The sequence below is a fragment of the Anarhichas minor genome, unplaced genomic scaffold, assembly GCF_050575085.1.
Source record: "Anarhichas minor isolate MPS153535 unplaced genomic scaffold, ASM5057508v1 ptg000028l, whole genome shotgun sequence".
Taxonomy (NCBI): Eukaryota; Metazoa; Chordata; class Actinopteri; order Perciformes; family Anarhichadidae; genus Anarhichas; species Anarhichas minor.
Genome location: NW_027466474.1, coordinates 8,452,543 through 8,479,623, shown reverse-complemented (window position 1 = coordinate 8,479,623; position 27,081 = coordinate 8,452,543). Strand labels below are relative to the sequence as shown.

General features: G+C 42.9%; 8 protein-coding genes across 8 annotated transcripts in view; all 8 read left to right on the top strand.

Moving 5' to 3' along the window:
• Nucleotides 1-619: 619 nt before the first annotated feature.
• On the top strand, nucleotides 620-3,789 carry LOC142962958 (protocadherin gamma-A7-like). Its single transcript, XM_076103647.1, has 3 exons — nucleotides 620-933; nucleotides 2,221-3,004; nucleotides 3,724-3,789. The coding sequence occupies exons 1-3, from the start codon at nucleotides 620-622 to the stop codon at nucleotides 3,787-3,789; spliced, it is 1,164 nt and encodes a 387-aa protein (XP_075959762.1).
• Nucleotides 3,790-3,973: 184 nt separating this feature from the next.
• On the top strand, nucleotides 3,974-6,427 carry LOC142962957 (protocadherin beta-16-like). Its single transcript, XM_076103646.1, has one exon. It carries the CDS (start codon nucleotides 3,974-3,976, stop codon nucleotides 6,425-6,427), a length of 2,454 nt encoding a protein of 817 aa, XP_075959761.1.
• A 574-nt stretch (nucleotides 6,428-7,001) lies between these two features.
• Nucleotides 7,002-9,452, top strand: LOC142962956 (protocadherin beta-16-like). Its single transcript, XM_076103645.1, has one exon. The coding sequence runs from the start codon at nucleotides 7,002-7,004 to the stop codon at nucleotides 9,450-9,452; it is 2,451 nt and encodes an 816-aa protein (XP_075959760.1).
• Nucleotides 9,453-10,026: 574 nt separating this feature from the next.
• LOC142962955 (protocadherin beta-16-like) lies at nucleotides 10,027-12,429 on the top strand. The gene has a single exon (XM_076103644.1). It carries the CDS (start codon nucleotides 10,027-10,029, stop codon nucleotides 12,427-12,429), a length of 2,403 nt encoding a protein of 800 aa, XP_075959759.1.
• Nucleotides 12,430-12,895: 466 nt separating this feature from the next.
• Nucleotides 12,896-15,615, top strand: LOC142962954 (putative protocadherin beta-18). Its single transcript, XM_076103643.1, has 3 exons — nucleotides 12,896-13,366; nucleotides 14,651-15,426; nucleotides 15,577-15,615. Exons 1-3 carry the CDS (start codon nucleotides 13,045-13,047, stop codon nucleotides 15,613-15,615), a joined length of 1,137 nt encoding a protein of 378 aa, XP_075959758.1. The 5' UTR covers nucleotides 12,896-13,044.
• Nucleotides 15,616-15,956: 341 nt separating this feature from the next.
• On the top strand, nucleotides 15,957-18,651 carry LOC142963238 (protocadherin beta-16-like). The gene has a single exon (XM_076103969.1). The coding sequence runs from the start codon at nucleotides 16,043-16,045 to the stop codon at nucleotides 18,641-18,643; it is 2,601 nt and encodes an 866-aa protein (XP_075960084.1). The 5' UTR covers nucleotides 15,957-16,042; the 3' UTR covers nucleotides 18,644-18,651.
• Nucleotides 18,652-18,697: 46 nt separating this feature from the next.
• The window catches only part of LOC142963236 (protocadherin gamma-A2-like), a 54,599-nt gene continuing 46,215 nt past the window's right edge, over nucleotides 18,698-27,081 (top strand). Inside the window, exon 1 of the mRNA XM_076103968.1 lies at nucleotides 18,698-21,408. Within this exon, the coding sequence (XP_075960083.1) occupies nucleotides 19,024-21,408 (2,385 nt within the window). The 5' untranslated portion in view covers nucleotides 18,698-19,023. The remainder of the gene's footprint in view (nucleotides 21,409-27,081) is intronic.
• On the top strand, nucleotides 21,424-25,234 carry LOC142963239 (protocadherin gamma-A11-like). The gene has a single exon (XM_076103970.1). It carries the CDS (start codon nucleotides 21,891-21,893, stop codon nucleotides 24,381-24,383), a length of 2,493 nt encoding a protein of 830 aa, XP_075960085.1. The 5' UTR covers nucleotides 21,424-21,890; the 3' UTR covers nucleotides 24,384-25,234.

Here is a 27,081-nt window from a genome sequence, read left to right as displayed (position 1 = left end):
ATCTATCTATCTATCTATCTATCTATCTATTATCTATCTATCTATCTCGTAACTTGCTAACATTTACATAACATAACGTTTTCCAAATGTTTGACTATTACAGTTCGGTGGTACTCATTATTTGAATCTAGTTCTTCGTCCATATATAATAATATTTTATTTAAACCGTTCATGACGTATTGTATGAATAACGTTTCCAACCAAAGTGTCAAGTAAACCCCTTATTTTACAGTTTTGCATTAGTTTGATCAACTTTTTAGGCTTTTTATCCTTGAACATTTAAATATGTAGTACGTTTTTCTTTCTCCAGGCGTTTCCTGTAGTTCATTGCTGTGCACTCTTAGGGCCGCTGTTGGCCAGTGTGTTGATGTTTCACGGTGGATATAAAAAGAAACCTCCTCCATGATGATGATATCAGAGAAGGAAAGACATTCACAGGGTTACAACATCGGCGCCGTTTAAACGAAGACAGTGCAAAAACCCTTTTTTCTACCGATTTGGAGGATTATGGAGTGACACCTACTCGCTTTTCTTAAAATAGTATGGACCGTAGCTATCCGGGCAGCGTGGAACATAATTCGTCCCATTAAATTTTGCGAGGAAAATGTCGAGCAGAACAATGAGATGGCAAGTACTGTTGTTTGCTTTGGTCCTTCATCTCAGTTCAGTGCTCGGCCAAGTCAGCTACTCTATCCCTGAGGAAATGCCGAGTGGCTCTTTAGTCGGTAATATTGCTCAAGATTTGGGTTTAGATATAAAACGACTGAAATCCGGCAAAGCTCGCGTGTATACAGGAGACAGTGCGGGATACGTCGAGCTAAGTAAAGAACGAGGAGTCCTCCTTATCAAAGACAGAATAGACAGAGAAGCGATTTGCAGACAGACTACGCCTTGTGCTTTACATTTCCAGATTATTTTGGAGAATCCGATGGAGTTCTACAGTATCACAGTGGAGATTACAGATATAAATGACAATCCTCCCACCTTTGAAAAAACTGAAGTCAGTTTTAAAATCAGCGAATCTGCTGTAATTGGAGCTAAATTTGTATTAGATAGAGCAATAGATCTGGATGTCGGCGAAAATGGTCTTAAAAAATATGAGCTCAAACCTACCGATAATTTTATACTAAAACGAGACAGTCAGGGGGATGGAACAGAAAAAGTAGAAATGGTTTTACAGAAGCACCTCGACAGAGAGAGGGAGGATATGCTTTCATTAGTTTTAACAGCTTTTGATGGAGGAGACCCTCAAATGTCGGGAACAATTCGGATTTCCATCACAGTGTTGGATGTAAATGATAACGCTCCTGTTTTTACACAGTCAACCTACACTGCCACGGTTTTTGAAAATGCCCCAGAAGGGACAATTGTCACCGGCGTTACTGCGTCAGACGCAGATTATGGAACGAATTGTAGAATCAAGTATTCAATTACGAACAGCTTAGATCAAGCCCATGCACTGTTTCAGATACATGAAGACAGTGGTGAAATTAGATTGATTGGAAATATCGATTATGAAAATGCGCGAAATTACCATATTAACATACGTGCAAGTGATGATGGTGGACTTACAGATTCAAGTAAAGTCATAGTTGAAGTGGTGGATATAAACGACAACAAACCAACGATTAATATAATGTCAAAATCAAACATGATATCTGAGCACTCTAAGCCGAGCACTGTTGTAGCAATGATGAACGTTCAAGACCCAGATTCAAATGAAAACGGTAAAGTTCACTGTTTTATCAACGACAACACCCCTTTGACTATCATGTCGACATCAAATAGTTTCTATAGTTTAGTGACAGACAGTGATTTAGACAGAGAGACAGCCTCTGAATATAATATCACTGTGACCTGCTCTGATGAGGGAGTGCCCTCCCTCTCCAGCAGCGTCACTCTCACCTTACAGATCTCTGATGTGAATGATAACGCGCCTGTCTTTGAGAGGAGCTCATATGAGGCCTACATTGTAGAAAACAACACACCAGGTCTCTCTATATTCACAGTGAAAGCCAGAGACGCTGACTGGAACCAGAACGCCCGTGTTTCTTACATACTGGAGGACTCCTCTGTTAACGGAGTGCTAGTCTCCTCATATGTGTCCGTTAGTGCTGATAGTGGAGTCATCCATGCAGTGCGCTCTTTTGACTACGAGCAGATCAAAGATTTCCACTTCCGCGTCAAAGCGCAGGATGGAGGCTCCCCTCCACTCAGTAGCAATGTGACTGTGAAAGTAATGATCCAGGACCAGAACGACAACCCTCCTCAGGTTCTGTACCCAGTCCAGACTGGTGGCTCTCTGGTGGCTGAAATGGTGCCTCGTTCAGCAGATGTGGGCTATCTGGTCACTAAAGTGGTGGCTGTTGATGTGGACTCTGGACAGAATGCCTGGCTCTCCTATAAACTGCAGAAAGCCACAGACAGGGCGCTGTTTGAAGTGGGCTTACAGAATGGAGAAATAAGAACTATCCGCCAAGTCACTGATAAAGATGCTGTGAAACAAAGACTGACTGTTATAGTGGAGGACAACGGGCAGCCCTCTCGTTCAGCTACAGTCATTGTTAACGTGGCGGTGGCGGACAGCTTCCCTGAAGTGCTGTCTGAGTTCACTGACTTTACACAAGACAAGGAGTACAATGACAACCTGACTTTCTACTTAGTGTTGGCTTTGGCTGTAGTTTCCTTCCTCTTCATCACGTGTTTAGTGGTTATTATATCAGTGAAGATCTACAGATGGAGACAGTCTCGCGTCATGTATCACTCCAATCTCCCTGTGATTCCGTATTATCCACCACGTTACTCAGACACTTTGGGGACAGGGACTCTCCAACACGTGTACAACTACGAGGTGTGCAGGACGACTGACTCCAGAAAGAGTGACTGTAAATTCGGCATAGCCGGAAGTCAGAACGTGCTGATAATGGACCCCAGTTCTACAGGAACGATGCAGCGGATACAGAGTGAGAAGAGCATCCTGGATGAACCAGACTCTCCTCTAGAGGTTAGTCATATGCAGCTAATACCTGTTGTATGTGTTGGCACACAGTAGGAGTCTGATAAGTTAGTTTGAATTCGTCAGTTCCGCAAAATTCCAGCACCTTGGAAAGCGACAAAGAAAGCACAATTCCACATTGATTCCCCTTTGTACGCTCCCTCAACATAGATTAACACTAACAGAGGTTTGACTCTCATGCTTTCACCGTTTACTTATTATTTTGAAATCATGACATCATTGTCCATTTATTAAGTTACTTCTCTCTTATTTTTGTCGGACACATCCTATTTTATTGTTTTTAGGTGATACAGAGCTGCAGTTATCAATAGATGTGATTTGTGTATAGTTATGTTGTGTTTTGCTCTTCGTGGTTTAATTGTGTCGTTGTTGGACTTTTAACCAAAAATGAGACTTTAATCTATTAACTAAACTATGAGATGACGAAATTACTTATTGTGGTATTTTGTTCTGAGCACGCATTTTGGTAAATCTGTTTTCAAACTCTTTCACAGACTAAGCTATAATCCAACTGAAACCAGCCAAATACTAGTCTACTTCTCCTGCTACAATTTATAATTGTAATTATATTAGATACAATACTCCTGATAATAATTATCAATAATTGTAATGATTATTATACTGATTTTTAGGTTTTGTTTTTTTGCTCCATGCACCCACATTTCTCATCCCGTGTGCCAACCACTGTTGTTCGGTGTCTTGAACAGAAAGGGCCGCTATTGGCCAGAGTGTGGCAGTCTTCGATAGGGCTTGCAACTGTACCTCCCCCTTAGATTGTGATATGGTAGACAATAAAACAGGCACTAACAGCCTGTCCTCGCTTAAATGGAAAACTGCTCACATGCATGGAAAGCTGTAATTTTAGTTCTTCATTTCCTTGAGATATTATCGGAAACTTAACTGTATTCATACGGATTACATTTTTTTGAAACGAGACTGGAATACAACATCGAAACAATGAGACGGCAAGTACCGTTGTTCATCTTGGTTCTCTCTCTCACCTCGGTGTTCGGGCAAGTCAGCTACTCCATTCCCGAGGAAATGGAGAGAGGTTCATTAGTCTGTAATTTAGTTCAGGATTTAGGTTTAGATTTTACAAGGCTCAAATCGGGCAGAGCTCGTATTCATTCGGGAGACAGTGCAGAATATATCGAGCTGAACAGAGACAGAGGTGTCCTCCTTATCAAGGAGAGAATAGACCGAGAAACGTTGTGTGGAGAAACGACGCCCTGTGCTTTACACTTGCAGATGATTTTGGAAAATCCGATGGAATTGTTTCGCATAACAATAGAAATCACAGACATAAACGATAATGCTCCCAGCTTTGCGTCGAGCGAGAAACGTTTTGAAATCAGTGAGTCTGCCGTTATTGGGTCTAAATTTGTGCTTGAGAAAGCCATCGATGCTGATATTGGTGTAAATGATCTCCAAAGCTATTCGCTTAATCCAACAAATAATTTTGCATTAAAACTAGAGAATCAAGCTGACGGAAGTAAAAAGATAGAAATGGTTCTACAGAAGCCTCTAGATCGAGAGCACCAGAATCAGATATCACTGTTATTAACTGCTCTAGATGGCGGAGAGCCGCGTATGTCTGGTACAATGCAGATAACTATTAACGTGTTGGATGTTAACGACAATGCACCGGTTTTCACTAAGCCCGTATACAAGGCAACAATAACCGAGAATTCCCCGAGGGGAACCAGTGTTATAACCGTTAGTGCATCTGACAAAGATGGAGGCTCTAATGGGGAAATTTCATACGCTATTTCAAATAGCAAGCGTCGATTATCCGACCTATTTCAGATCGATAGAAAAACAGGAGAAGTTATCTTGATTGGTGAAATAGATTATGAAAAAGCTAAGCTCTTCCAAATAGATATCGAGGCTATAGATAATGGAGGACTCTCTGATTCCAGTAAGATTCTAATAGATATCACTGATGTCAATGACAACAGTCCTCAGTTGAAAATACTCTCTAAATCAGACACCATTTTAGAAGACTCTCCTGAGAATACTGTAATTGCTATGCTAAGCGTAAATGACCCCGACTCTGAGAGGAGTGGAGAGGTGAAATGTAATATTAATGATGACATTCCTTTTAAAATACATAACACAATTAATGGATTTTATAGTTTAGTTACAGAGTTAGCTTTGGATAGAGAGGTAGCCTCCCAATATAATATCACGGTGACCTGCTCTGATGAGGGCGTGCCCTCCCTCTCCAGCAGCGTGACTCTCACCTTACAGATCTCTGATGTGAATGATAACGCGCCTGTCTTTGAGAGGAGCTCATATGAGGCCTACATTGTAGAAAACAACACACCAGGTCTCTCTATATTCACAGTGAAAGCTAGAGACGCTGACTGGAACCAGAACGCCCGTGTTTCTTACATACTGGAGGACTCCTCTGTTAACGGAGTGCCAGTCTCCTCATATGTGTCCGTTAGTGCTGATAGTGGAATCATCCATGCAGTGCGCTCTTTTGACTACGAGCAGATCAAAGATTTCCACTTCCGCGTCAAAGCCCAGGATGGAGGCTCCCCTCCACTCAGTAGCAACGTGACTGTGAAAGTAATGATCCAGGACCAGAACGACAACCCTCCTCAGGTTCTGTACCCAGTCCAGACTGGAGGCTCTCTGGTGGCTGAAATGGTGCCTCGTTCAGCAGATGTGGGCTATCTGGTCACTAAAGTGGTGGCTGTTGATGTGGACTCTGGACAGAATGCCTGGCTCTCCTATAAACTGCAGAAAGCCACAGACAGGGCGCTGTTTGAAGTGGGCTTACAGAATGGAGAAATAAGAACTATCCGCCAAGTCACTGATAAAGATGCTGTGAAACAAAGACTGACTGTTATAGTGGAGGACAACGGGCAGCCCTCTCGTTCAGCTACAGTCATTGTTAACGTGGCGGTGGCGGACAGCTTCCCTGAAGTGCTGTCTGAGTTCACTGACTTTACACAAGACAAGGAGTACAATGACAACCTGACTTTCTACTTAGTGTTGGCTTTGGCTGTAGTTTCCTTCCTCTTCATCACGTGTTTAGTGGTTATTATATCAGTGAAGATCTACAGATGGAGACAGTCTCGCGTCCTGTATCACTCCAATCTCCCTGTGATTCCGTATTATCCACCACGTTACTCAGACACTTTGGGGACAGGGACTCTCCAACACGTGTACAATTACGAGGTGTGCAGGACGACTGACTCCAGAAAGAGTGACTGTAAGTTCGGCATAGCCGGTAGTCAGAACGTGCTGATAATGGACCCCAGTTCTACAGGAACGATGCAGCGGATACAGAGTGAAAAGAGCATCCTGGATGAACCAGACTCTCCTCTAGAGGTTAGTCATAAGCGGGTAATACCTGTTTTAAGTTTTAGCACACAGTATGATGCTGATGAGTTAGTTTGAATCTGTTTGTTAGGCAAAATTTCAGCACCTTGGAAAGCGACAACGAAAGCACAATTCCACATTAATTCACCTTTGCACGCTCCCTCAACATGTCTTGTTTTTTTCCTGCGTGTAGTACACTTATTCATCAAGTTTTATGCTTCCCATTTCATTTGTCTCAATCTATTAATTTTCTTGTCATTTAACTATATCTTCTGGAAAGTTGGGCAGGTTATGTGTAGGTTATATGTAATATTTTTAAATTTGCATTCCATTCTTGCAGCTTTACTTGTGTACTTTCACAATTTGAACTCATCGGGCCGCTGTTGCCCAATATGTTGCAGTTTCACATTGCTTTAGTAACTGATTATCCCAGTCATCGCCCTGCATATAACTGAGGCACAGTCGCATACGGAGAACGCACACTTCGGAGATCAGACCTTATTATCCCCGGACATTTCAGGCTGGAATTTTTTTTTATTCTGTGGATTAAACATTTTCTCCTACATTCTTCATTGACATCTAACGGAATTTCACCTCGTAAAACGGAATTAAACACTGTAGCTGTAGTGCGATAGAGGTATCGGACAGAACAATGAAACGGCAAGTACTGTTGTTAATCTCCATCCTCTGCCTCAGCTCTGTGATCGGGCAGGTCAGCTACTCAATTCCGGAGGAAATGGCAAAGGGCTCTTTGGTCGGAAACATAGCGCAGGATTTAGGTTTAGATGTCAAACGTCTCCAGTCAGGTAAAGCTCGTATTTATACGGGGGACAGTGTCCAGTATATCGAGCTGAAGAGAGAAAGAGGAGTCCTCGTTATTAAAGAAAGAATAGACCGAGAAGCGCTCTGCAGACAGACAACGCCTTGCGCTTTGCATTTTCAAATTACGTTAGAGAACCCACTAGAACTATTTCCAGTTACTGTAGAAATCACCGATATTAATGACAATGCTCCAGTGTTCCAAAAGGAGGAGAGAAGGTTTGAAATAAGCGAGTCAGCGATCATCGGCTCTAAATTCATGCTAGAGAAAGCGATTGACCCTGATATCGGACTGAATGGTCTTCAAAGATACACTTTAAAACCAAGTGACAATTTTGTGCTAAAATTGCATACTCAGTCTGATGGAAGCAAAAAGGTAGAAATGATTTTACAAAAGTCGTTGGACCGAGAGAAACAACAACACATATCTTTACTCTTGACAGCGGAGGATGGAGGAGAACCACAAATGACCGGAACAATGCAAATCCATGTTACTGTTCTGGATGCAAACGACAATGCCCCTGTGTTTAGTAAATCCGTTTACAAAGCAAGCATTACAGAAAACTCCGTAATAGGGACACTTGTTACTAAGGTTAGTGCTTCAGATGCAGACAAAGGCTCAAATGGAGAGGTGATCTACGTCATCGCGAATAGCATTGATACTGTATCAAAGTTATTCCACATTAATAGTGAAGGTGATGTGATACTAAATGGCCCAATAGACTATGAAAAAGAAAAAAATTATCATATCGATATCGAGGCGATTGATCAAGGTGGACTATCGGATTCAAGTAAGATAATACTTGATGTAATTGACGTGAATGACAATAGCCCTACTGTAAATATGATATCAACATCAAGCTCAGTCCCAGAGGACTCTGCGCACAAAACAGTAATAGCTTTAATGAGTGTAAATGACCCTGATTCTGAAACAAATGGGAAAGTCAACTGTGTGATAAATGAACATATCCCATTTGAAATCAAATTTACATCAAATAATTTCTATAGCATCGTGACAGACAGTGATTTAGACAGAGAGACAGCCTCTCAGTATAATATAACTGTGACCTGCTCTGATGAGGGCGTGCCCTCCCTCTCCAGCAGCGTTACTCTCACCTTACAGATCTCTGATGTGAATGATAACGCGCCTGTCTTTGAGAGGAGCTCATATGAGGCCTACATTGTAGAAAACAACACACCAGGTCTCTCTATATTCACAGTGAAAGCCAGAGACGCTGACTGGAACCAGAACGCCCGTGTTTCTTACATACTGGAGGACTCCTCTGTTAACGGAGTGCCAGTCTCCTCATATGTGTCCGTTAATGCTGATAGTGGAGTCATCCATGCAGTGCGCTCTTTTGACTACGAGCAGATCAAAGATTTCCACTTCCGCGTCAAAGCGCAGGATGGAGGCTCTCCTCCACTCAGTAGCAATGTGACTGTGAAAGTAATGATCCAAGACCAGAACGACAACCCCCCTCAGGTTCTGTACCCAGTCCAGACTGGTGGCTCTCTGGTGGCTGAAATGGTGCCTCGTTCAGCAGATGTGGGCTATCTGGTCACTAAAGTGGTGGCTGTTGATGTGGACTCTGGACAGAATGCCTGGCTCTCCTATAAACTGCAGAAAGCCACAGACAGGGCGCTGTTTGAAGTGGGCTTACAGAATGGAGAAATAAGAACTATCCGCCAAGTCACTGATAAAGATGCTGTGAAACAAAGACTGACTGTTATAGTGGAGGACAACGGGCAGCCCTCTCGTTCAGCTACAGTCATTGTTAACGTGGCGGTGGCGGACAGCTTCCCTGAAGTGCTGTCTGAGTTCACTGACTTTACACAAGACAAGGAGTACAATGACAACCTGACTTTCTACTTAGTGTTGGCTTTGGCTGTAGTTTCCTTCCTCTTCATCACGTGTTTAGTGGTTATTATATCAGTGAAGATCTACAGATGGAGACAGTCTCGCGTCCTGTGTCACTCCAATCTCCCTGTGATTCCGTATTATCCACCACGTTACTCGGACACTTTGGGGACAGGGACTCTCCAGCACGTGTACAACTACGAGGTGTGCAGGACGACTGACTCCAGAAAGAGTGACTGTAAATTCGGCAGAGCCGGTAGTCAGAACGTGCTGATAATGGACCCCAGTTCTACGGGGACGATGCAGCGGATACAGAGTGAAAAGAGCATCCTGGATGAACCAGACTCTCCTCTAGAGGTTAGTCATAAGCGGGTAATACCTGTTTTAAGTTTTAGCACACAGTATGATGCTGATGAGTTAGTTTGAATCTGTTTGTTAGGCAAAATTTCAGCACCTTGGAAAGCGACAACGAAAGCACAATTCCACATTAATTCACCTTTGCACGCTCCCTCAACATGTCTTGTTTTTTTCCTGCGTGTAGTACACTTATTCATCAAGTTTTATGCTTCCCATTTCATTTGTCTCAATCTATTAATTTTCTTGTCATTTAACTATATCTTCTGGAAAGTTGGGCAGGTTATGTGTAGGTTATATGTAATATTTTTAAATTTGCATTCCATTCTTGCAGCTTTACTTGTGTACTTTCACAATTTGAACTCATCGGGCCGCTGTTGCCCAATATGTTGCAGTTTCACATTGCTTTAGTAACTGATTATCCCAGTCATCGCCCTGCATATAACTGAGGCACAGTCGCATACGGAGAACGCACACTTCGGAGATCAGACCTTATTATCCCCGGACATTTCAGGCTGGAATTTTTTTTTATTCTGTGGATTAAACATTTTCTCCTACATTCTTCATTGACATCTAACGGAATTTCACCTCGTAAAACGGAATTAAACACTGTAGCTGTAGTGCGATAGAGGTATCGGACAGAACAATGAAACGGCAAGTACTGTTGTTAATCTCCATCCTCTGCCTCAGCTCTGTGATCGGGCAGGTCAGCTACTCAATTCCGGAGGAAATGGCAAAGGGCTCTTTGGTCGGAAACATAGCGCAGGATTTAGGTTTAGATGTCAAACGTCTCCAGTCAGGTAAAGCTCGTATTTATACGGGGGACAGTGTCCAGTATATCGAGCTGAAGAGAGAAAGAGGAGTCCTCGTTATTAAAGAAAGAATAGACCGAGAAGCGCTCTGCAGACAGACAACGCCTTGCGCTTTGCATTTTCAAATTACGTTAGAGAACCCACTAGAACTATTTCCAGTTACTGTAGAAATCACCGATATTAATGACAATGCTCCAGTGTTCCAAAAGGAGGAGAGAAGGTTTGAAATAAGCGAGTCAGCGATCATCGGCTCTAAATTCATGCTAGAGAAAGCGATTGACCCTGATATCGGACTGAATGGTCTTCAAAGATACACTTTAAAACCAAGTGACAATTTTGTGCTAAAATTGCATACTCAGTCTGATGGAAGCAAAAAGGTAGAAATGATTTTACAAAAGTCGTTGGACCGAGAGAAACAACAACACATATCTTTACTCTTGACAGCGGAGGATGGAGGAGAACCACAAATGACCGGAACAATGCAAATCCATGTTACTGTTCTGGATGCAAACGACAATGCCCCTGTGTTTAGTAAATCCGTTTACAAAGCAAGCATTACAGAAAACTCCGTAATAGGGACACTTGTTACTAAGGTTAGTGCTTCAGATGCAGACAAAGGCTCAAATGGAGAGGTGATCTACGTCATCGCGAATAGCATTGATACTGTATCAAAGTTATTCCACATTAATAGTGAAGGTGATGTGATACTAAATGGCCCAATAGACTATGAAAAAGAAAAAAATTATCATATCGATATCGAGGCGATTGATCAAGGTGGACTATCGGATTCAAGTAAGATAATACTTGATGTAATTGACGTGAATGACAATAGCCCTACTGTAAATATGATATCAACATCAAGCTCAGTCCCAGAGGACTCTGCGCACAAAACAGTAATAGCTTTAATGAGTGTAAATGACCCTGATTCTGAAACAAATGGGAAAGTCAACTGTGTGATAAATGAACATATCCCATTTGAAATCAAATTTACATCAAATAATTTCTATAGCATCGTGACAGACAGTGATTTAGACAGAGAGACAGCCTCTCAGTATAATATAACTGTGACCTGCTCTGATGAGGGCGTGCCCTCCCTCTCCAGCAGCGTTACTCTCACCTTACAGATCTCTGATGTGAATGATAACGCGCCTGTCTTTGAGAGGAGCTCATATGAGGCCTACATTGTAGAAAACAACACACCAGGTCTCTCTATATTCACAGTGAAAGCCAGAGACGCTGACTGGAACCAGAACGCCCGTGTTTCTTACATACTGGAGGACTCCTCTGTTAACGGAGTGCCAGTCTCCTCATATGTGTCCGTTAATGCTGATAGTGGAGTCATCCATGCAGTGCGCTCTTTTGACTACGAGCAGATCAAAGATTTCCACTTCCGCGTCAAAGCGCAGGATGGAGGCTCTCCTCCACTCAGTAGCAATGTGACTGTGAAAGTAATGATCCAAGACCAGAACGACAACCCCCCTCAGGTTCTGTACCCAGTCCAGACTGGTGGCTCTCTGGTGGCTGAAATGGTGCCTCGTTCAGCAGATGTGGGCTATCTGGTCACTAAAGTGGTGGCTGTTGATGTGGACTCTGGACAGAATGCCTGGCTCTCCTATAAACTGCAGAAAGCCACAGACAGGGCGCTGTTTGAAGTGGGCTTACAGAATGGAGAAATAAGAACTATCCGCCAAGTCACTGATAAAGATGCTGTGAAACAAAGACTGACTGTTATAGTGGAGGACAACGGGCAGCCCTCTCGTTCAGCTACAGTCATTGTTAACGTGGCGGTGGCGGACAGCTTCCCTGAAGTGCTGTCTGAGTTCACTGACTTTACACAAGACAAGGAGTACAATGACAACCTGACTTTCTACTTAGTGTTGGCTTTGGCTGTAGTTTCCTTCCTCTTCATCACGTGTTTAGTGGTTATTATATCAGTGAAGATCTACAGATGGAGACAGTCTCGCGTCCTGTGTCACTCCAATCTCCCTGTGATTCCGTATTATCCACCACGTTACTCGGACACTTTGGGGACAGGGACTCTCCAGCACGTGTACAACTACGAGGTGTGCAGGACGACTGACTCCAGAAAGAGTGACTGTAAATTCGGCAGAGCCGGTAGTCAGAACGTGCTGATAATGGACCCCAGTTCTACGGGGACGATGCAGCGGATACAGAGTGAGAAGAGCATCCTGGATGAACCAGACTCTCCTCTGGAGGTTGGAATATTACAATTCTGATAATCAAACTCATACTTTTGTATAATTTTTCTATTCAGTGATGTTATTTTCAGCCCATACGGTTTCAGTACCCTGGACAGCGAAAGGACATCATATACTTTTTTACTTTCTCTTTATATTTCTCCATAATCTTACATTTTTGTTTTCCCTTCGTTCACACTGCTGATGGTTGCCTTGGGCCATTTTTTGTTGTTATTCATTCCGGGAATATGCTGTGCTGTTATGCATCAATTTGCCAATAAGACCGTGGGCTACCAATTGTGTTTACTGAGTGTTGAATTATATGGTGGCTATAGAGGTAAAACAAGAGTATTATTTATTTAACTCATGTAATTTCGTATTTTGAACTCAGTGGGCCGCTGTTGACCAGCGTCTTGGCGTTTACATTTATATTTATATACGACAGCCCCTGTCCTCTCACAAGCGAAATACTGAAGCATAACGCACAGTCGACGGTGGATGAAACACCATGCACGGAATATCAAGTTGGAATAATATCATCGTCAATTGTTGATTAAACAGACCCTTCTGCGATTGTATTTTTTATCGGTAACGCTGGTTGCAAAAGGGAGGAGAACACGTTAGTTTGGTTCGACGGGTGAGCCTGACAGAACAATGCGACGGCAAGTACTGTTGTTTTTCTCGGTCCTGTGTCTCAGCTCAGTGCTCGGCCAGGTCAGCTACTCCATTCCCGAGGAGATGGCAAAGGGATCCTTGGTCGGTAACATAGCTCAGGATTTAGGGTTGGATGTTAAACGATTACAAGCGGGTAAAGCTCGCATCCACACAGGAGACAGTGCAGCATACATCCAGCTTAACAAGGAAAAAGGACGCATCATCATCAAAGAGAGAATAGATCGCGAAGCTCTCTGTGGTCAGACAACGCCTTGCGCTTTGCATTTTCAGATTGCCTTAGAAAACCCAATAGAAATATTTCCGATTACTGTCGAAATTACAGATATTAATGACAATGCTCCGGTATTCGAAAAGGAAGAGAGGAGGTTTGAAATAAGCGAGTCTGCAGTTATCGGCTCTAAGTTCATGCTAGAGAAGGCAATAGATCAGGATATAGGACAGAATGGTCTACAGAGCTATACACTGAAGCCCAATGATCATTTTATGCTTAAATTGCATAGTCAGTCTGATGGCGGTAAAAAGGTAGAGATGGTTTTACAGAAACCTCTGGATAGGGAGAAACAGGAGTTTGCATCATTATTGTTAACGGCTATAGATGGAGGAGAGCCGCAGAGGTCTGGGACGATGCAGATTCATGTTACTGTATTAGACGCTAATGATAACGCTCCTGTTTTTACGCAAAACATTTACAAAGCAAGTGTAACAGAAAACTCCCCCACGGGAACACTCATTACAAAAGTGAGTGCCTCCGATGTAGACAAAGGCTCGAATGGAGAGGTGAGCTACGTAATTGGAAATAGTATATGGGGCATTTCAAAATTATTCCACGTTACTGAAGACGGGCATCTTATATTAAATGGGCCCATTGATTATGAAAAAGCTAAAAAGTATGAGATTGATATAGAGGCAGTTGACCGAGGTGGTTTATCAGATTCAAGTAAAGTAGTCATTGATGTAGGTGACATAAATGATAATATTCCTGTTATAAATATGATTTCATCATCAAATTCAATCGGAGAAGATTCGCGTCCCAACACGGTGGTAGCTGCAATGAGTGTAAATGATCCTGATTCTGAAGAAAACGGAAAGGTCCGATGTGTAATTGATAAAAATATCCCATTTACAATCGCACCTACGTCTAGTAATTTCTATAGCATCGTGACAGACAGTGAATTAGACAGAGAGACAGCCTCTGAGTATAATATAACTGTGACCTGCTCTGATGAGGGAGTGTCCTCCCTCTCCAGCAGCGTCACTCTCACCTTACAGATCTCTGATGTGAATGATAACGCGCCTGTCTTTGAGAGGAGCTCATATGAGGCCTACATTGTAGAAAACAACACACCAGGTCTCTCTATATTCACAGTGAAAGCCAGAGACGCTGACTGGAACCAGAACTCCCGTGTTTCTTACATACTGGAGGACTCCTCTGTTAACGGAGTGCCAGTCTCCTCATATGTGTCCGTTAGTGCTGATAGTGGAGTCATCCATGCAGTGCGCTCTTTTGACTACGAGCAGATCAAAGATTTCCACTTCCGCGTCAAAGCGCAGGATGGAGGCTCTCCTCCACTCAGTAGCAACGTGACTGTAACCATACTGATCCAGGACCAGAACGACAACCCTCCTCAGGTTCTGTACCCAGTCCAGACTGGTGGCTCTCTGGTGGCTGAAATGGTGCCTCGTTCAGCAGATGTGGGCTATCTGGTCACTAAAGTGGTGGCTGTTGATGTGGACTCTGGACAGAATGCCTGGCTCTCCTATAAACTGCAGAAAGCCACAGACAGGGCGCTGTTTGAAGTGGGCTTACAGAATGGAGAAATAAGAACGATCCGCCAAGTCACTGATAAAGATGCTGTGAAACAAAGACTGACTGTTATAGTGGAGGACAACGGGCAGCCCTCTCGTTCAGCTACAGTCATTGTTAACGTGGCGGTGGCGGACAGCTTCCCTGAAGTGCTGTCTGAGTTCACTGACTTTACACAAGACAAGGAGTACAATGACAACCTGACTTTCTACTTAGTGTTGGCTTTGGCTGTAGTTTCCTTCCTCTTCATCACGTGTTTAGTGGTTATTATATCAGTGAAGATCTACAGATGGAGACAGTCTCGCATCCTGTGTCACTCCAATCTCCCTGTGATTCCGTATTATCCACCACGTTACTCAGACACTTTGGGGACAGGGACTCTCCAACACGTGTACAACTACGAGGTGTGCAGGACAACTGACTCCAGAAAGAGTGACTGTAAGTTCGGCAGAGGCGGTAGTCAGAACGTGCTGATAATGGACCCCAGTTCTACAGGGACGATGCAGCGGATACAGAGTGAGAAGAGCATCCTGGATGAACCAGACTCTCCTCTAGAGGTTAGAAAGATGATGCATCACACACGCCCTCCCGAACTTATTGTAATAATTTTAATCATCTTGTATTTTAGTGAGTTTGTGCGGTCCTTTCTTTTTCAGCACCATGGAGAGCAACATGGTGTGTTTTTAAAGGCGTGTTGTGTTATTCAGTGTGACAGGAAAGGGCCCCCATACTTTGCATGCTGTTGATATCTGTTGAAATGCTTATATTCACGTTTAAATTGTATTATAATTCAGCTTTTTTTTAAAGTAGAACACGATTGCAATTTAATTCCAACCTTGATTCGTTCTTTTCAGCCTTTTCACCTCTCTCTTCTTACACATGTTCTGCAGTTTTGCTTTCTGAACTGAATGGGCCGCTGTTGCCTAGTCTGTTGCAGTTGACGTATATTTACAGCAGTACCGCCTCTTCATTTCGATGTATTAGAGAGAATGCGCAGACGCAGATCGCATTGTCTTCTGTAGAGGGATCTATATACACGACAAGGCATAACGTTCATCTTTTCGCTTCAAATTTGAGGATTGTATTTGTTCCACTTTTAATTTGAATGAGCGTCCATCTTTCTGACGGATTTTACAAGGTTGCGGTTTCTTCTTGCCGAGATAATTTCAAACAATGAGACGGCAAGTACTGTTGTTTATCTCGATCCTCTCTTTTCGTTTAGTCTTCGGCCAGGTCAGCTACTCTATTCCAGAGGAAATGGTGAAAGGCTCTTTGGTTGGTAATATAGCTCAGGATTTAGGTTTAGACGTCAAACGATTGAGGTTAGGTAACGCTCGTGTTTATTCTGGTGATAGCAGAGAATACATCGAGTTGAATAGCGAAAGAGGAGTCCTCCTTATCAAAGAGAGAATAGACAGGGAGGCGTTGTGCGGTGATACGACACCATGTGCCGTGCATTTTCAGATTGTGTTAGAGAATCCTATGGAATTTTACAGTGTGACGGTTGAAATTACAGATATAAACGATAATGCACCGTCTTTCGAAAAGAGCGACATTAAATTCAGAATTAGCGAGTCTGCAGTTGTCGGGGCTAAATTTGTTTTAGAAAGAGCGGTTGATTTAGATGTAGGTATAAATAGTCTTCAAAGCTACGTTCTCAAGCCAAGTGATCATTTTTTACTTAAACTGCACAACCAAGCCGATGGTACAAAGAACGTTGAGATGATCTTACAAAAACCTCTGGACAGAGAGAAAAATGAGTTCATTTATTTGGCGTTGACGGCTGTAGATGGAGGAGAACCGCAGATGTCAGGGACAATGCAGATCCTCATCACCGTGTTAGATGTCAATGACAATGCACCTGTTTTTACACAGCCGATATATAAAGGCAGTGTAGCTGAGAATGCTGCAAAGGGCACGATCGTTAGCACTGTCAGTGCTTCCGATGCTGATCATAAATTAAATGGCAAAGTAACATACTCAATCACAAACACTTTAGATGACGTCAGACAAATGTTTGACGTAAATGAGGACAACGGTGAGGTTAGGTTGACTGGACATTTGGATTATGAAAAGAAACGAAACTTTCAGATCAATTTACGCGCAATGGATAACGGGGGACTAACTGATTCTTGTAAAGTGATTGTCGATGTCGTCGATATAAATGACAACGAACCACTGATTAAAATCATGTCTAAATCAGCTGTTATATCAGAGAGCGCAAACCCCAACACAGTCGTTACAATGATTAACATCCAAGACCCAGACTCAGGTGAAAATGGTAAAGTTCAGTGTTTTATAAGTGAGAATATTCCTTTCGTTTTGAAATCGACTTCAAATAACTTTTATAGTTTAGTAACTGATAATGAATTAGACAGAGAGACAGCCTCTGAATATAATATCACTGTGACCTGCTCTGATGAGGGAGTGCCCTCCCTCTCCAGCAGCGTCACTCTCACCTTACAGATCTCTGATGTAAATGATAACGCGCCTGTCTTTGAGAGGAGCTCATATGAGGCCTACATTGTAGAAAACAACACACCAGGTCTCTCTATATTCACAGTGAAATCCAGAGACGCTGACTGGAACCAGAACGCCCGTGTTTCTTACATACTGGAGGACTCCTCTGTTAACGGAGTGCCAATCTCCTCATATGTGTCCGTTAGTGCTGATAGTGGAGTCATCCATGCACTGCGCTCTTTTGACTACGAGCAGATGAAAGATTTCCACTTCCGTGTCAAAGCGCAGGATGGAGGCTCACCTCCACTCAGTAGCAACGTGACTGTGAAAGTAATGATCCAGGACCAGAACGACAACCCTCCTCAGGTTCTGTACCCAGTCCAGACTGGTGGCTCTCTGGTGGCTGAAATGGTGCCTCGTTCAGCAGATGTGGGCTATCTGGTCACTAAAGTGGTGGCTGTTGATGTGGACTCTGGACAGAATGCCTGGCTCTCCTATAAACTGCAGAAAGCCACAGACAGGGCGCTGTTTGAAGTGGGCTTACAGAATGGAGAAATAAGAACTATCCGCCAAGTCACTGATAAAGATGCTGTGAAACAAAGACTGACTGTTATAGTGGAGGACAACGGGCAGCCCTCTCGTTCAGCTACAGTCATTGTTAACGTGGCGGTGGCGGACAGCTTCCCTGAAGTGCTGTCTGAGTTCACTGACTTTACACAAGACAAGGAGTACAATGACAACCTGACTTTCTACTTAGTGTTGGCTTTGGCTGTAGTTTCCTTCCTCTTCATCACGTGTTTAGTGGTTATTATATCAGTGAAGATCTACAGGTGGAGACAGTCCCGCGTCCTGTTTCACTCCAATCTCCCTGTGATTCCGTATTATCCACCACGTTACTCAGACACTCTGGGGACAGGGACTCTCCAACACGTGTACAACTACGAGGTGTGCAGGACGACTGACTCCAGAAAGAGTGACTGTAAGTTCGGCAGAGCCGGTAGTCAGAACGTGCTGATAATGGACCCCAGTTCTACAGGAACGATGCAGCGGATACAGAGTGAGAAGAGCATCCTGGATGAACCAGACTCTCCTCTAGAGGTTAGAATTTGCTATCGAAGTCACTCTCTAAATATCTTTCCTCTTATCTTCAGCACCTTGGAGAGCAACATGGTTTACTTATTCAAAACCATTTTTTTTTTTCAAGTTACATTTCCATTGTCCCTTAGAATAAGTATTACGTTTTCATACAATCTGTTTTTTCCAAACATATACATCTCATGTTCCCCATTTAGGCACCATTGTATTTATCAATGATATACTCTATAGTACCAAATAATATTGGCGAGTCACAAAAGAAGTCTTCTTTTTTCCTTTGCTTTTTTTGATTCTTTACCAGGCTTATCAGTTTGTTTTGCACTTTTCAAATGCAATTTTGCTTTGTGAACTCAGAGTGCCGCTGTTGGCCATGTCTGTATTATATTTACCGCAGACTCATTGTACCTCCCACCGTGTCTTTATTTTAGGAGAGAGAAAGAAACAGAAGCAAAGCACACCGTCTGGACTTTACCGGAGGTACAGGGATTTTTAACACATTGGGAATATGCTTTGAAAACCGGCGTTGACTGAAAAAGATCGCAGGGCAAAACCCCCAAAGCCATAGCTTGTTTTACACTGGAATAACGTCGGGCAGAACAATGAGAGGGCAAGTACTGTCGTGTTTCTTGGTCCTTTCCCTCAGCTTGGTGCTCGGACAGGTCAGCTACTCCATCCCCGAGGAAATGCCAAAAGGTTCTCTTGTAGGCAACATGGCGAGGGATTTTGGCTTAGATGTTAAACGACTAAAATCCGGTAAAGCTCGCATTTTTACTCGAGACAGTGACGGATATATTGAGCTGAATAACGAAAGAGGAGTCCTCCTCATCAAAGATAGGATAGACAGAGAGGCGCTCTGTGGACAAACGACGCCCTGTGCTCTACACTTTCAGATTATATTAGAGAATCCGATGGAATTTTACAGTGTAACCATTGAAATCACAGATGTTAATGATAACTCTCCATCCTTTGAAAAGAACGATGTCAAATTCAAAATTAGTGAATCCGCTGTGAGTGGGGCTAAATTCATATTAGATCGCGCAGTTGATTCTGATGTAGGCTCAAATGGGTTGCAAACGTATAGACTTGAACCGAGAGACAATTTTGTTGTTAAATTACATGATCAAGCAGATGGAACGAAAAACGTCGAAATGGTCTTAGAGATACCTCTTGACAGAGAAAAAAATGAAGACCTTTCTTTAGTTCTGACGGCGGTGGATGGAGGAGAGCCGCAGATGACAGGAACAATGCAGATTATAATCACTGTTTTAGACGTGAATGACAATGCCCCTGTTTTTACGCAACCTATTTATAAAGCGTCTATAAAAGAAAATGCACCACTAGGAACAGTTGTAGTGACAGTTACTGCAACAGATGCAGATCATGGATCTAATGGAAGAATAACGTATTCAATTTCGAGTATTTTAGATCATGCCCGTGGTTTATTTGAAGTAAATGATGAAAGTGGTGAAATTCGGCTAAAAGGAAATGTTGACTATGAAAAAGCTCGAACATTTCAGATAAACATCCGGGCTAGTGATGATGGAGGACTAGTTGACTCATGTAAAGTGGTAATCGACGTGATTGACATGAATGACAATGAACCCGATATCCATATAATGTCAAAATCAAACGTGATATCAGAAGATGCCAAACCCGGTACTGTTGTGACAATGATAAATATTGAGGACGCAGACTCCGGTGAAAATGGCAGGGTTCAATGCAGTATAAATGATAATATTCCTTTTGTGATGAAGTCTACAACCAATGATTTCTACAGTTTGATTACAGATAGTGGTTTAGACAGAGAGACAGCGTCTGAATATAATATAACTGTGACCTGCTCTGATGACGGAGAGAACTCCCTCTCCAGCAGCGTCACTCTCACCTTAAAGATCTCTGATGTGAATGATAACGCGCCTGTCTTTGAGAGGAGCTCATATGAGGCCTACATTGTAGAAAACAACACACCAGGTCTCTCTATATTCACAGTGAAAGCCAGAGACGCTGACTGGAACCAGAACGCCCGTGTTTCTTACATACTGGAGGACTCCTCTGTTAACGGAGTGCCAGTCTCCTCATATGTGTCCGTTAGTGCTGATAGTGGAGTCATCCATGCAGTGCGCTCTTTTGACTACGAGCAGATCAAAGATTTCCTCTTCCGCCTCAAAGCGCAGGATGGAGGCTCCCCTCCACTCAGTAGCAATGTGACTGTGAAAGTAATGATCCAGGACCAGAACGACAACCCTCCTCAGGTTCTGTACCCAGTCCAGACTGGTGGCTCTCTGGTGGCTGAAATGGTGCCTCGTTCAGCAGATGTGGGCTATCTGGTCACTAAAGTGGTGGCTGTTGATGTGGACTCTGGACAGAATGCCTGGCTCTCCTATAAACTGCAGAAAGCCACAGACAGGGCGCTGTTTGAAGTGGGCTTACAGAATGGAGAAATAAGAACTATCCGCCAAGTCACTGATAAAGATGCTGTGAAACAAAGACTGACTGTTGTAGTGGAGGACAACGGGCAGCCCTCTCGTTCAGCTACAGTCATTGTTAACGTGGCGGCGGCGGACAGCTTCCCTGAAGTGCTGTCTGAGTTCACTGACTTTACACAAGACAAGGAGTACAATGACAACCTGACTTTCTACTTAGTGTTGGCTTTGGCTGTAGTTTCCTTCCTCTTCATCACGTGTTTAGTGGTTATTATATCAGTGAAGATCTACAGGTGGAGACAGTCTCGCGTCCTGTGTCACTCCAATCTCCCTGTGATTCCGTATTATCCACCACGTTACTCAGACACTCTGGGGACAGGGACTCTCCAACACGTGTACAACTACGAGGTGTGCAGGACGACTGACTCCAGAAAGAGTGACTGTAAGTTCGGCAGAGCCGGTAGTCAGAACGTGCTGATAATGGACCCCAGTTCTACAGGAACGATGCAGCGGATACAGAGTGAAAAAAGCATCCTGGATGAACCAGACTCTCCTCTAGAGGTTAGAAATTATAGTAGAAGCAAACCACGACCATCCTAATGTTCAGTACCATGGACAGAGACACGACATCTATCTATCTATCTATCTATCGATCGATCTATCTATCTATCTATCTTTCTCTCTATCTATCTTGATCTCTATCTTCCTCTCTATCTTCCTTTCTATCTTTTTCTCTATATTTTTTTTTTTTACTTATGTATCTATCATGTTTGTACACGTAAGAATATCTCAATCCGTATTGTTAAAAATATTTCTGTAGTTTCTGTTCAAGTCCCTAAGTGCCGCTGTTGGTTAGTGTGAGGAAAGCGAGGTTCTTTTCCTGAGTGAAGTCCTCCCTCGTCAGTCTGATGCGTTCAGGGCTTTATTATAATCGTAACTATAGACTGACAAAGACGGTCCTCAGCAATGCGCTCATGATCATTTGGTCGAATTTTGATACAGTGGTTTTGTAATTCAACTCGGATTTTACGAAGGCTCTCGTCATGATCGGTGTTCTTTTTTGTGGGACCGAAAGAAAATCATTTTCATGGTGGCAACTGCTTCTCTGCATATGTGTCGCAGACATGGCTCTCGGGCAGGTCCGTTATTCTGTACCCGAGGAGATGGCTACGGGGTCAGTTGTCGGAAATATCATTCAGGACCTAGGCTTGGATGTTAAACGGATGAAATCTGGGCGGGCTAGGATATTTACCGAGGACGGCAGTGAGTACATTGGTCTTAATGCAGAAAAGGGAACTTTGGTCGTGGCTAAAAGAATAGACAGAGAAGAATTGTGCAAGCAAGTGTCTCCCTGCTCTCTTCACTTTCAAATCATTCTAGAAAATCCAATGGAGTTGCATCGAATTGATGTAGAGATTAAAGATATTAATGATAATGCTCCGTTTTTCTCGAAGAAAGAATACAATTTCCAGGTTATTGAATCTGCATCACCGGGGGCTCGTTATTCGCTTGAGAGTGCTAAAGATCCCGATGTAGCACAAAACACCATTCAAACATACAAACTCAACCCGACAGATAATTTCAAATTGAACGTTGTCTCACTGCCTGATGGCACAAAATATATTGAAATGGTACTTCACACGTCACTTGACAGAGAAAAACAAGAAGAACATAAATTAACTCTGACAGCATTTGATGGTGGTAATCCTCAGAAATCGGGTTCTGTCAAAATAAATGTGGTCGTTTTGGATGCCAACGACAATGCACCAGCATTCAGTCAGTCCGTTTACAGAGTAACCGTTCCTGAAAACGCTTCTCGGGGCACTGTTATTTTAAGAGTCAGTGCCACTGATAATGATAAAGGAGCAAACGAAGAGGTAGTGTATTCGTTTTCCCAACATACCGATAGCGCATCGTCCCTGTTTAATATGGATGCCCAAACTGGGGAAATGACCGTAGTTGGTATGTTAGATTATGAAAAAGCTAAACATTATGAGATAAACATTGAAGCTACAGACAAAGGAGGATTGACAGACACAAGCAAGGTGCTAATTGAGGTGACCGACCTAAATGACAATGCCCCTGTCATAAGCATAATTTCCCTCTCCAATCCCATACCAGAGGATTCGGCTCCAGAAACTGTTATAGCAATGCTCAATATCAAAGACCTGGACTCAGATAAAAATGGCCAAGTTAAGTGTTTTATTAGCAAAGATTTGCCTTTCAAAATCAAGTCGTCATCGACTAATTTCTATAGCCTGATGTCTGACGATGTTTTGGATCGTGAAACAGTGCCGGAATATAACATAACTATAACTGCAATGGACGAGGGTTCCCCGCCTTATTCCACAAACAAGACAATTAATTTAAGAATATCGGACGTAAACGACCACGCCCCAATGTTCCCTCAATCATTTAGCACAGCTTTCATCACTGAAAATAATTCACCTGGCATGGCACTCCTCTCTGTCAAAGCCAGTGACAAAGACTATGGCAACAATGCACGCATTTCCTATTTCCTTGAGGATAGCCAACTGAATGGAATGTCAGCCTCTGCTTATTTTTCAGTGAATGCAGAGAGTGGAGAGATACTTGCTGTGCGTTCCTTCGACTATGAGCAAAGAAAAGAGTTCCATATTCGCGTCAAAGCGCAGGATGGAGGCTCCCCTCCACTCAGTAGCAACGTGACTGTGAAAGTAATGATCCAGGACCAGAACGACAACCCTCCTCAGGTTCTGTACCCAGTCCAGACTGGTGGCTCTCTGGTGGCTGAAATGGTGCCTCGTTCAGCAGATGTGGGCTATCTGGTCACTAAAGTGGTGGCTGTTGATGTGGACTCTGGACAGAATGCCTGGCTCTCCTATAAACTGCAGAAAGCCACAGACAGGGCGCTGTTTGAAGTGGGCTTACAGAATGGAGAAATAAGAACTATCCGCCAAGTCACTGATAAAGATGCTGTGAAACAAAGACTGACTGTTATTGTGGAGGACAACGGGCAGCCCTCTCGTTCAGCTACAGTCATTGTTAACGTGGCGGTGGCGGACAGCTTCCCTGAAGTGCTGTCTGAGTTCACTGACTTTACACAAGACAAGGAGTACAATGACAGCCTGACTTTCTACTTAGTGTTGGCTTTGGCTGTAGTTTCCTTCCTCTTCATCACGTGTTTAGTGGTTATTATATCAGTGAAGATCTACAGGTGGAGACACGAGCGCGTGTTTTACAAATCCAGTGGGAATCTTCCTGTTATTCCGTATTACCCACCCCTTTACGCAGACGTAGGAGGTACCGGTACGTTGAAGCAGGCATTCAGTTACGAGGTGTACGGAACGACTGACTCCCGGAAGAGTGATATCAAGTGCTCCAGACCCTTCAGTCAGAGCACTCTGAGTGTTGACCATGGTGCCACCATGACAGTGCCAAGGCATAAAACAGAGTCAGAGATTTTGCTCACAGAGGTGAGAGCAACCACTTCCTTATTCCTTCTTTCTTTAAAACCGTTGTTTCTTTTTTATTTATTTTGTATTAATTGGTTCTAGGTTTATATATATTATATATATATATTGCCAAAAGTAGTGCCAACTATTTAGTCTTTTTATATCTCACAATTGATGTTGTGGTTGGATTAAATATTATTAACAATATATGGGTTTAATAAATTCAAATTGTATAAAAGATAGTGGAACAGTTTACTTTTGATGATTTAAAAGATATCATACTTTCTGTTACTGCTTAGTCAAGTTTTAACATTGCACATTTCATTGTGCCCCCTTTCATGCCCCGTACCTTTCTACTGACCAAATGTTGCTCCAAACACAATTTGAATGTTCTCCTAGTTTTGCTCTTCAAAGTGTAACCAGTAATGTTCCAAATCCTTATTTCATATACTCCAACACAGTTTTTGATTTTCTAGCATGCTTTAAACAAAGGCTTTACCTGTGTCTACCTGTGTGGTTTTATATCTTATTTGTAAGGTACACTGTGTCCAGTTACTTTTGCTTCATGACACTATCTCCTCCATGATGCATTTGTTGCTGCATTTTTCAGTCTAATTCCATTCTCTGACATCATGTTGATTAGTTACTGTTACTGTTTGTGCGAGAAAACAATACAAAAGCTACAATCAAAGAAAGAGATGCTGGGCATCATCCCTACTAAAGCATTGCAACAGATTTTGTTCTGCATAGAAACACACAGCCACGCAGTGCACTACTTTTTCAGTGACCTAGTTCCCTTCATAACACGGTACAGCCATGGGCATAGGACTACACACACAGAAAAGGAGCAGGGATAGATGCATGCCAACTATAAGAAAGCGAGGTAATGAAAAAATGATACAAAATGAAAATATTGGCACAATGATATTGATTAAGAAGTTTAAAATGTGGTATTGGGGAAGAGGGAATGGTCACTGCTGGTGCTTGGAAGATTGAGAACAAGGGAGAAAAGCAGTGTGATGGAGAGGCAGAGAGAGGCAGCGGGGGAGGGGTAGAGGCACGTGGTAACCGGCACAGTCTCCACCATCCCTGTGCAGCATTCGTGTTAGTGATGCACAGCAGCCATTTTGATCTGCAGCCCTCTTTGTCTGCAGAGGTAGAGGGCTCAGGGAAGTCTTATGTGTGAAAAAGTCAGATTTACTGACTGCCTGTAGAGGACACAGATGGCCTGAGATGTTTCTTGACAAAATATAAAGCAATCAAAGGAGAGAGAGACAGAGAGAGAGATACAGAGACACAGAGATGAATCTAGATCTACAGATCATTAGTTATATAACAAATGACACGTCAGATGTCAGAAGTGATGTGACAAATGAAAACTGACCTAGAATGTAGTCAAATCTAGCTGTCCACAAAGTCTGTAAAATTATAATTTGAATCAGCATCATACAGGCTGCTCAGAGTTACACAGTGAGGGACTAGTTTTGAGTCTTCACATGTGAGGGTTTACATTATATGCTGAATATGAAAGCTGTGTGTTGCGTTTTCACAGTATGTGTGTGGTGGACTGGGCACAAATAACCCTGTTGTAATAATGATGCCTGGGATGAGGAAAAGAAAGGCTTTTATATTTTAAATTGAGTGAAAATAAGATCGGATAAAAGGTCACATATAGCGTAATTTAAAGATCCAGCTTGATGCATGAGTGATGACTAAATGCTTGCATGATGTGGATGAGGAAAGTCTGTCTGCAGTTATGTTTGCTCAGTTCTCTCCAGTATCGGAGGAAGCATCACATCAACTAGTGTGCATGGTCTGGTTGCTCTGGGTGGTGTATGTGTTTTAGTCGTAAAGTCTGCAGGATGTTCTGGCTGTGTGCAAGTGGAAGTGGAAGTGGAAGTTGACAAACTACAAGGCAGAAACGTAGGTTAATTGTCTTAACCCCCAAATCTGCTTGAAGCAGTCTGTCATCATTATCAGCCCACATCTGTGTCTGCGTTTCCGGTTTCAACTGCAGTTAAACCATTACGTCTCATTTTGTCACGGTTGTTAATAGAAGGTTTTTACTGAGTACCATAAATTCTTTTTGCCAGTTTCTCCATACGGGTCAAAGCTCACAGAAACGACTTTTCAAGCAGCTAAATAGTTCAGCCTGTTTTGTACCTTGTACCGCTTTAGCGTGTTGTTGTTATTGTCCTTTTTTTGTTCAGAAAAACCTACCGTGGAGCTGTCATCATTAATTTTGTTGTTCAACTTGTTACTGACCACAAAACTATAATCACGTGCAGAAGCTCTTGGTTCCCACAGGCCCAAGCTCTTGTTTAAGCCCGAGCCAAGCTGTCTGGTGAGCAGCTGTGTGCCCATGTGTATGCCTTTGGGGCTGGTCCACACACTGTGAACTATGTGTGTGTTTGGGGATGTGGTTAATGTTTGTACTACAACCCTTTGTTGTATTTTTGTTTACAAGATTTCCCAGATAACAGGGATCTTAGGATGTGACTTAATTCCCACAGAGCAGACATACTACACTTTAATACACTGATCTCAATATCAGTTGATGATATCAATAGGAAAACAAATGTACTCCACTCCTGCTGTCTGTCCCTCTGGGACTGTTGTTATGCTGCTTTATACAAAAGGGCACATTTAAACTGGTACAGGATTGGGCCCTGCAGTTGGAAAGCACCCCTAAAGTAAAGCTTAATGCTCCCCTTCAGCAAGCATCCACACTGCTTAAATGCTAAGGACACAGCAGTATTCTACTTGACTCTGACTTAGGAAGGACTTAGGAAGTAAAAGG

Excerpts from the sequence above, each read along its gene's own strand:
- LOC142962955 (XM_076103644.1), top strand. The coding sequence starts at position 10,027 with ATGAAACGGCAAGTACTGTTGTTAATCTCCATCCTCTGCCTCAGCTCT.
- LOC142962957 (XM_076103646.1), top strand. The coding sequence starts at position 3,974 with ATGAGACGGCAAGTACCGTTGTTCATCTTGGTTCTCTCTCTCACCTCG.
- LOC142962954 (XM_076103643.1), top strand. The coding sequence starts at position 13,045 with ATGCGACGGCAAGTACTGTTGTTTTTCTCGGTCCTGTGTCTCAGCTCA. Across the intron at positions 13,367-14,650 it reads AAACCCAATAGAAATATTTC|CTGTAACCATACTGATCCAG; the intron begins CGATTACTGTCG and ends GTAGCAACGTGA. Across the intron at positions 15,427-15,576 it reads AACCAGACTCTCCTCTAGAG|TGTGACAGGAAAGGGCCCCC; the intron begins GTTAGAAAGATG and ends TGTGTTATTCAG.
- LOC142963239 (XM_076103970.1), top strand. The coding sequence starts at position 21,891 with ATGATCGGTGTTCTTTTTTGTGGGACCGAAAGAAAATCATTTTCATGG.
- LOC142962958 (XM_076103647.1), top strand. The coding sequence starts at position 620 with ATGAGATGGCAAGTACTGTTGTTTGCTTTGGTCCTTCATCTCAGTTCA. Across the intron at positions 934-2,220 it reads ATTTTGGAGAATCCGATGGA|CAATGTGACTGTGAAAGTAA; the intron begins GTTCTACAGTAT and ends TCCACTCAGTAG. Across the intron at positions 3,005-3,723 it reads AACCAGACTCTCCTCTAGAG|AAAGGGCCGCTATTGGCCAG; the intron begins GTTAGTCATATG and ends TGTCTTGAACAG.
- LOC142963238 (XM_076103969.1), top strand. The coding sequence starts at position 16,043 with ATGAGACGGCAAGTACTGTTGTTTATCTCGATCCTCTCTTTTCGTTTA.
- LOC142962956 (XM_076103645.1), top strand. The coding sequence starts at position 7,002 with ATGAAACGGCAAGTACTGTTGTTAATCTCCATCCTCTGCCTCAGCTCT.